Source organism: Drosophila santomea, chromosome 3L (genome assembly GCF_016746245.2).
Source record: "Drosophila santomea strain STO CAGO 1482 chromosome 3L, Prin_Dsan_1.1, whole genome shotgun sequence".
NCBI classification, from domain to species: domain Eukaryota; kingdom Metazoa; phylum Arthropoda; class Insecta; order Diptera; family Drosophilidae; genus Drosophila; species Drosophila santomea.
Genome location: NC_053018.2, coordinates 1,205,181 through 1,213,442, shown reverse-complemented (window position 1 = coordinate 1,213,442; position 8,262 = coordinate 1,205,181). Strand labels below are relative to the sequence as shown.

The following is an 8,262-nucleotide window of genomic DNA, read 5'->3' as shown; positions in this document are numbered from 1 at the left end:
GTTGGCGGCCTGCTCCACCTTCCCCCAGTAACCTTAAGAACGCGAATCTCTGCCCTAATTAAACTAAATACGGCGGAAGAGTTTATCTTATCGACGGATGCACCCTGTACCGGTTGGCCGCACCAGCAATGTTAACTATAGGGCAAACCGGAGAACCGGGAGCCGAGCACTCAACTTTAAAAAACGAGACCCCATCTGGTTTCAGCAGACAGTCGTGTTTGCAGCGATCTAGCGAGCGGTAGGAACCCTCTGTGCTGCTAGAATACTCAATACTTGGGCGAGAGAAAGGAATCCAGAAACCTGAATCGAAACGAGGCCAGAGCCGCAATAAGGAGCAAAGTAACTAGGACACAACTCCAGCCAAGATGAGCCAGAGACAGAGCCAGAGCCAGCTGAGTACGGAGCAACTGCTCTTCGAGGAGAAGCCGCTGTACGTGCCCCCATTGTCGGAGTTACAGAACGGTGAGCCGAGTTGCTTGGATTTCCCAGCGATCCCAGAGATAACAATACGTGCCATGTGCAAATGACCTTCAGCAGAACGGTGCCGAACTTTCCACAGCCGGTTTTCGGTCACTTCTGCGTTCTATGTTCAGTGTTCTGTGTTCTCTGTTTTGTGATTGTCATTTGCTGTTTTCATTGAGCAGATCCCAAACAGAAACAGAAACATATGACTGGTCCCAGAGCTTTTGCTCAGCTTTTGCCATATCTCGTGTAGATGGAGGTCGCGATAAAGCTCTAATCGTTGCCCTCTCCCGCAGTTATACAGGGTGCCCTGGCGGCCAACTTCGCCAATGTGGATGTCAGTGTGGGTCCTTGTCCGGATCTGAAGGCCAAGCAGTTCGGCCTGGTGGAGAGTGGCCTGGGCGGAAAGCCCACGCTGCTGGAGGCGGGAGGTCCGCCCTTCCTGCTGCCCCTGGTGCAGCGAGACAAGCTGTACAACATCGCCGAGATCACGCGGAAGATCCAGGGTCCTGGCACCGTGTTCGCCGTGGGCGCCGGAGCGGGTCCGTGGCCCATTCGGGGCTCCAACTGCGAGGGCATCTTCAACTTGTCCGTGAACGAGAAGGATGAGCTCACGAACGGCAGCTACACGGCCACCGTGAGGGGCGAGCAGGAGGAGTGCGTCCTGGAGAAGATACCCCACACGGAGCCCAGGTGCGCCCTGCTGCTCAACCTCTTCCTCAGCCAGGGTAAGCCTGGTCAGGTGCTGAAGATCACCGCCAAGCAGCGCACCGGCGAACAGAACTTCATCGAGTGCATCCGCAAGGGTCTGGAGAACCACTATGGGGACAAGGTGGTGGGTCTGGGCGGCATCTTCGTGATCAAGAAGGGCGCTGCCCACCAGCACGTGATGCGGGACTTCAGCAAGACGCCCATCAACAGCGACGAGGAGGTGAACGAGTGGCTCAAGTTCTACGAGATGCCCGCCCAGCTGAACGCCGTGGGCACGCTGGTCACCAAGGAGCACGACCTTGACCTCCGCCTGCAGCACTTCCACTCCTTCTCCTTCAGCAACTGGGGCGGCCACTACCACTACGACACCACCCCCGACATCGTGGAGTACGAGGCCTATCTGAATGTGGCCGAGCGGGTGGTGCGGGTGGACAAGCCCGTGGCCACTCACAAGGTGGGACGCGACTAGATCTTATCTCCCGTATCTAGTTGTAGCCGACTTTTCCATTGCCCTGACCATTTACCCCCAATAAATAATAGTAAATAAACAAAACATAAGCTCGAAAACAGAAACTATCTTTTTATCTGCGCAAATCCCTGACAGGCACAACGCATACTGAAAATCGCTTATCAAAAGTGTCCAACCAAATTTATAAAGTTTAAAATTGCTTCAGTTACACTTCTATCTCTAAGTTAGTACTTTGTTGCAATTAACTTAATAAATAGCTAAAAGAAACCCGAAACGGCAAACCACATACTCGTATAAGTGGAAGTATCAGCCGCACATTATCATGACAGCCGTTCGAGTAGCTGACATTTTTACCAGGCGATGGTGCTTCGGCCAGTCGGTAGTTCACCTCCAGCAAGGAAAGGCCCTGAACTCGGTCCGGAATATTTGCAGAGATACCATGAGCCAGAGTCACCTTCAAACGGACCAGCTGCTCTTCGAGGAGAGGCCGCTCCATGTGCCGCCCCTCTCGGAACTGAAAAGAGGTGAGCACTCCCGCGTGGAATCGCTGATAAAAATAGCTCTCGTCTAGCGGATAGCCCAGAATAAGCTCTTCACCTGCTCCCCAGTTATACAGGGTGCTCTGAATGAAAACTTTCGAACCGTGGATGTCAGTGTGGGAGCTTGTCCAGATCTGAGGGACTCCCAGTTCGGCCTGGTGGAGAGTGGACTGGGTGGAAAGGCCACTCTTCTGGAAGCAGGTGGTCCGCCCTACTTGCGGCCGTTGGTGCAGCGCGAAAAGCTCTACAATCTGAAGGAGATCACTCGAAGAGCTCAGGGAGCGGGAAAGATCTTTGCAGTTGGACCGGGAGCAGGTCCGTGGCCCATTCGCCACTCCAACTGCGAGGGGATCTTCAATTTCTCGCTCAACGAGGAGGATGAACTCACCCAAGGCAGCTACACGGCCACTGTGCGGGGAGCGAATGAGGATTGTGTGCTCGAAAGGATTCCCGATGGCGAATCCCGTGCTGCCCTGATCCTAAACCTCTTTCTCAGCGAGGGAAAGCCAGGTGAAGTGCTCAGAGTGACCGCGAAACAGCGAACTGGAGGTGAAAACTTTGTGGAATGCATACGCAAGGGTCTGGAGAGGCACTACGGGGACCAGGTGGTGGGCCTGGGAGGAATCTTCGTGGTCCGCAAGGGCTGTGTCCACCAGCACGTGATGCGGGACTTTAGCAAGACACCCATTCACACCCAGGAGCAGATCCAAAACTGGCTCAAGTTCTACGAAATGCCCGCCCAGCTGAACGCAGTGGGCACCCTGGTGACCAAGGACATGGGACTGGACCTCAGGCTGCAGCACTTCCACTCGTTCTCCTTTGAAAACTGGGGTGGCCACTACCACTACGACACCACGCCGGACACAGTGGAGTACGAGGCCTATCTGAACGTGGCCGAAAGAGTCATCCGGGTGGACAGACCAGTGGTGAGCGATCAGTTGGGCCGAGACTGATTCATCTGTCCATCGTTCCTGCCCATAATTGTGGCCAAAAATAAACGTTTTCGAGAAAATAGTTTCGGTTTCTGTCTGCTCTTCTCGGATTACCAAAGTGAGGCCCATTGGAGCCGCATCATTTGTGGAACACTTGTGGAGCCCCCAGGCGATGGGGTTTATGTAAGTGCCAAAAATGAGGGCCGCCGACCAGCTTTCTTCGAGTTGCAAATCGATGGCTAAATGATCTGTATACCCAGCTGTATAGCCAGCTGTCCGAATAGCAGGGGATTGTTGGGAGTCTGGGGTTCTGGAGCTTCATGCTTGGCCTAATGGGAGCCGCGATACGGACGTCTAGCTAAGCAGGCCGTAAATAATGTTCCAAACATGCAGCAATCTGTGTTTTTCTCTTTGCACCGCTGGCCATTAATTATTTAATAACTTTGATCCATGCAGAGCACACAGCGAATGCATTGGTGAATTCAGCCAGTAAAACGATCCTATGGATTTCCCAACTGGCCTGGTACTGGGGCGTACTGAACCAAAACAACCCGTTTGTTGTGACAGTTACAAATGCCAGTCAAGACATGATAGATGATAGACTGAGGCACAGAACTTACCCACTCACGCCGAAGACTCTCCCTAAAAATGGTATTGTTCTTCCGCGGCTCTGCTTAACGGGTCTCCAATATTTGCATTTATTTATTCACTATTCCCGATTCTGATAACCTTTCTACGAAAGTAGCACTCTTGGCCGAAACGCGCACACAAACAAACACCGAACTTCCATCGATTTGATCCAATTTAATCTACCAAACAGCGCGGTGAAATGCAAATGCGATTTCTTCGTCCCACGAAAAAAGAAAATCTCTTTTTGTTATTGTTATTGTTACCGTTGTGGTTGTGGTTGTGGCATTGGTTGTTGTACTCGTAACCGTTTTTGTGGCTCTGGCATACTCGGTTTATTCATATTTTAAACACACCATTAGCACTTTTTATTAGCCGCCTCGCTTCGATTTACTCCACTCAACTCAACTCGATCTTCACTTCACCAGCTTCGTCTGGCTTTTGGTTAGAGTTTTTTTTTGTTTTGGCCTGGCCTAAACTGTGGACTTAGCCGCGTCTGCTCGGCTGAAACGCGAGTTGCAGACTGAATGAAGTCCGCGATCAGATGGCTCGACTGCCGCACACTGGCTTTCCACATGGAGCTGCTCTTCAGGCGCGTAGCTAGCGAACTTGTTTGGGGGATTTCTACGAGCATCGGTTCTATCCATCCATTCATGCACTCGGAGAATCGTCGGCCCTCAGATAAGGTGTCGCTTTTCGAGAGCTTCGCTTTCAGAAGCTGCAAGTTCTATTAAGTGAAATTACTAATTCCCAGCTTAAATGAAATAGGGTTTCAACAACCAGTAAATGAACAATCAGTAAATAGTAAGAATATAACTTTGTACTTTCATAATTCGGTAGATAGAGATTTTAAGAGTGTATTGAAATATTCAGAAGCTTCATCTTTTCATCACTGACTGATGTAGAGAGTTCTAAAAGCAACGCCAAACCCCTCTAAATATCGAATCAGTTTGACAAGTCCATTGCCGCCACTGCCGCTCCCCAGGAAAATCAGGTTGGCTTTTCGGCTGGTCTGTTTTACAAGCGATTTCAAATTGAAATTGTCGTTTAATCTCTAATTGGCCACATTTGCGATAGAGTTAAGAGGCCGGGCACGTCGACAAGTGCATCAAGCGATTGCCGCGCGATTTTCCCAACCCCGAAACCAGTTCCCACACCGAACCCAACCAAAGTCGCTGCCAAGGCTACTACGGGTATACATTTCCATTAAAAGCGACACGAATTACTTCGTTTTAGTCGGTGCTCCTGTTAGAGCACTTTGCCCAAAGGCAGATCCCACCTCCACCAGCGAACCCGTTGTGTCGGTGAACCATCTCCGAAGAAAGTGGCCCAAAGTTGCTGCCTGGCTCCGCGAAATTGCATAATGATTGATGCCCCAAGGCTAACTGATGTATCGCCATTTTAATGGCACGGCCATTCATTCTCCACTCCCAGGGCGTTTCCATCGATGTGCGATTGTTTCTTTTTCCGAGCTTGGATCCGGAATGGTTAATGTAATGTACTAACAAAAACTAATGCGAAATCCAAATTGGAACTTCTTGGCCATTACTTAGATGATCACATACGAGTCTCCACACTCAAAACAAGTCATCACTAGTTAATCTTAAAACTAAACTGCAATTGGCCATTGCCTTCATGCAGCCGATAGATATTATCTTGTCTTGTCACGTTATTTTAAGCAAATCACCAATTAATTTCACCCAACAGATTAACTGACATAAATTATAAGTAAAAGAAAATATACTTTACTAACTAAGAGCTATCTTTTGGGCTGCTAAATATCAAACAGCATCGTTTTGTTATTCTATCAACTTCCTAAAACTTGAGCTATAATGCATACTTTTGGGGAAGTTTAAATCAAAATATATAAAACTCACCTCATTCTGGAGCCCCAATAATAATGCTATCCAGTTTGATTTATAGGTTCTTTATATATTTCTTTTGTATACATATACAGTATATATTCGCCTGCGTGTACACAACTTTAAAGGTTTGCACATCTTAAACTGGGCTTTAATTGAGAATACTTCAAAACGTAGCAGCTGATGTTCGATATTGTTGAGTCTGGTAACTGAAAGATTGACATAACTAAACTAAGGTTACGCGAAGATCTCTAAATTACTTTGGCCTCACTCTATTTTGTGCATTGCCAGGATGGGGATGTGCTCACAGTGGGGTCTGGATATCTGGAACCAATCTAGATTGGCTGTCTCCGATTTACAATAGATTCAGACCCAACTGAGCTACTGACTTTCCGATACGAAATTGGGCTCTTCAAGGTGATTTTTCTCTCAGGGAGTTCAACTCATCGTGTGTGTGCTTGGTTGTGCCTCTGTGTATATGCAATGTACTCGAGTGTAAGGGGTGTTTCTATAAGGGGCAACTATTGCTGATTGCTTGAAGCTTTAGTGTAGAGTGGGAGTTTTGAGTTTTGAACAAAAGTTAACTATTTACATGTCTAAGAACTTGCCGAGAATGGTATTTAGCAACGGAGAAATAAGAGTAATCTATAGCTAGGGTTTCTATTGCGAGCTTATTGAATTTGCTTTAAGATTCTCTTTGAAGAAGAGCAAATATTTCTTGAGACTTGAGACTTGAGACTTATCTTTGCTTTTATTCGTAATAACCGCACAAAAAATATATCGTATCGTATTGATTAATGAATTCGTCTTCGTCTAGAAGCACAAACCGCCCCCGCAAGCCTACTCAATGTAGATGTCCTCGATGGGATAAGCGGTTTCAATGAATTTCTGATAGAATCGCTGGAAAGCACGGCTGCAAGAAGGAGTGTCATTCGGGGGTTGTTCAAGGGCTGTTCAACTGACTTACCCCACTGCCTCGGCCACCGGCCTGGTGGACTCGGAGCCCTTGAAGACGTGACAGGCGAACCGCTGCACCGTGGGATGTTTGGTGATGAAGCCAATGAAGCGGTGATCGCGAGGGTGAAATGCGCAGAAGGAGACGTTCTTCAGGGAGTAGAAGTAGTCGATGCACGGCTTCTTGTCCTTTTTGTTTTGCTGTTTCAGGAACGTGGAAAGTGGATTACATATCGGTTATCAATGGCAAGGAAGGTAGACAGTGATAAGGAAGCTGTCTGCTACTCACATTCGGGCCCGATCGATCCACCATGCGCAGTCCCTGGTCGGAGACCTCCAGGATGCAGGTCTGTCCGGTGGGCGAGTTGCCGTACTCGCCGACAATCTTGCGCACCGCCTGGCAAACGACCCCCGTGCCCTTGTGCGCCAGCGTCTCCACGGATCCGAGGTAGCCCAGCAGGTAGCGCTCCTTCTTCACCAGCTGCACTGTGGGATCGAACTCGTTGTAGTCCAGGTCCACGGCGTAGGCCGAGGGGAAGATGCCCTGCCTTCCGGTGCGCAGATTCACGCCCTCGCACCACAGGTCCTCGGCCTCCTTCTGCACGTAGATGGCGTCGCCGATCTCCAGCTCGATCTCGTCGTGGTGCCGCGGCACAAACTTGTGCAGCCCGCGGTGCGTGGCCTCCAGCATCTCCAGCTGGCCAAAGGGCACGCCCCCGAAGGGCGGCGGGAAGGGGGACTGCGAAACGGGAGACGTGATCTGCGGCGACATGCTCTTGAAGTCGTTGGGCGAGTGCGCCGTGCTGTGACCACTGTCCACGTCGCCCAGACTTTGCATCCTTTCGGAGTCCGGACTGGAGTCCTCGTCCATCAAGTAGCCGCACTTGAGGGACAGAAATGAGCGCTGTTGTCCACCGCGAACTGCTGGCGGTACTCCTCCACCTCCACCACCACCACCGTTGCGGAACTCATCCGCCAGGGAGCCAAAGTTGGAGCCACCTAGAAGATGCAGAATGGAAGCTGCAACGAGGCCATGAGTGGGTTAGCCCGAAACTACGAAGGGATCTTAAATAGGGCTTTCCGGATCTCTAAATCAAACTGGAGATTTGAAGACCGGCATAGACCCCAGAACTACTTGCATGCAGGATACTCTAGCCAGGAACTAAGTTCTCTATGCACTCACATTTCTTGTTTTTCGGTATCTCCGGCAACTTGCGACGACGTCGCGTGGCAGCTGTGTTGGGTGCCAGCAGATCTGTGCTGGCTCCAATGGTCACAGGAGCACTGTTGCCACCCAATCCACTGGTGTCCATGCCCAGGAAGCCACCAATCGCATCCTGGTGGTTCAACGGATGATGCCGGTGCGAGTTAAAGGAGTCGTTCGTGTCCAGTGAGCCGTCCGACGACAGAGTGACTTTCAGGCCGTCGCCCAGCTCATCGTCCTCCACCTGGCGCATCTTGGGCTCGTGATCCACGAGACCCATGCCATCCTCCTGATCGGAGCCGTCGCCATCGCTCTTCGAGGAGTGCGAGTCCTCCAGGTCATCGTTGGGAATTAAACTGCGAAAAGGGGCTTACTGATGAATCTGTTTTCATGCTTTCGCACAGAAATCACAAATCATTCATAGCAAGCATGCAGTTACTTAATATGCATTGCACACTTTTAAGCAGTTGCATGAGTGAGTTTTGTGGGTTTTGTGATTTTT

General features: G+C 50.0%; 4 protein-coding genes across 7 annotated transcripts in view; 3 read left to right on the top strand and 1 right to left on the bottom strand.

Moving 5' to 3' along the window:
- Positions 1-8,262, top strand: part of LOC120449720 (tryptophan 5-hydroxylase 1) — a 45,683-nt gene that overhangs the window by 30,431 nt on the left and 6,990 nt on the right. The gene's annotated exons all lie outside the window — the stretch shown is intronic.
- LOC120449724 (ester hydrolase C11orf54 homolog) lies at positions 203-1,746 on the top strand. The gene is made up of 2 exons (XM_039632352.2): positions 203-462; positions 759-1,746. Exons 1-2 carry the CDS (start codon positions 366-368, stop codon positions 1,640-1,642), a joined length of 981 nt encoding a protein of 326 aa, XP_039488286.1. The 5' UTR covers positions 203-365; the 3' UTR covers positions 1,643-1,746.
- On the top strand, positions 1,965-3,188 carry LOC120449723 (ester hydrolase C11orf54 homolog). The gene is made up of 2 exons (XM_039632351.2): positions 1,965-2,166; positions 2,251-3,188. The coding sequence occupies exons 1-2, from the start codon at positions 1,965-1,967 to the stop codon at positions 3,132-3,134; spliced, it is 1,086 nt and encodes a 361-aa protein (XP_039488285.2). The 3' UTR covers positions 3,135-3,188.
- LOC120449721 (JNK-interacting protein 1) overlaps positions 5,669-8,262 on the bottom strand; it is a 147,401-nt gene continuing 144,807 nt past the window's right edge. For 2 of the 4 annotated variants that reach the window (XM_039632350.2, XM_039632348.2), the window contains 4 exons: positions 7,740-8,116; positions 6,846-7,576; positions 6,570-6,757; positions 5,669-6,515 (listed from right to left, as the gene is read on the bottom strand). In XM_039632350.2, coding sequence (XP_039488284.1) covers positions 6,443-6,515; positions 6,570-6,757; positions 6,846-7,576; positions 7,740-8,040 — 1,293 coding nt within the window. In that variant the 5' untranslated portion in view covers positions 8,041-8,116 and the 3' untranslated portion in view covers positions 5,669-6,442. The remainder of the gene's footprint in view (positions 6,516-6,569; positions 6,758-6,845; positions 7,577-7,739; positions 8,117-8,262) is intronic. The other 2 variants (XR_005616213.2, XM_039632349.2) reach the window with 2 other exon arrangements.

Coding starts and splice junctions, on each gene's coding strand:
- LOC120449723 (XM_039632351.2), top strand. CDS start 1,965: ATGACAGCCGTTCGAGTAGCTGACATTTTTACCAGGCGATGGTGCTTC. Junction 2,167..2,250: donor CCTCTCGGAACTGAAAAGAG/GTGAGCACTCCC, acceptor CCTGCTCCCCAG/TTATACAGGGTGCTCTGAAT.
- LOC120449724 (XM_039632352.2), top strand. CDS start 366: ATGAGCCAGAGACAGAGCCAGAGCCAGCTGAGTACGGAGCAACTGCTC. Junction 463..758: donor ATTGTCGGAGTTACAGAACG/GTGAGCCGAGTT, acceptor CCTCTCCCGCAG/TTATACAGGGTGCCCTGGCG.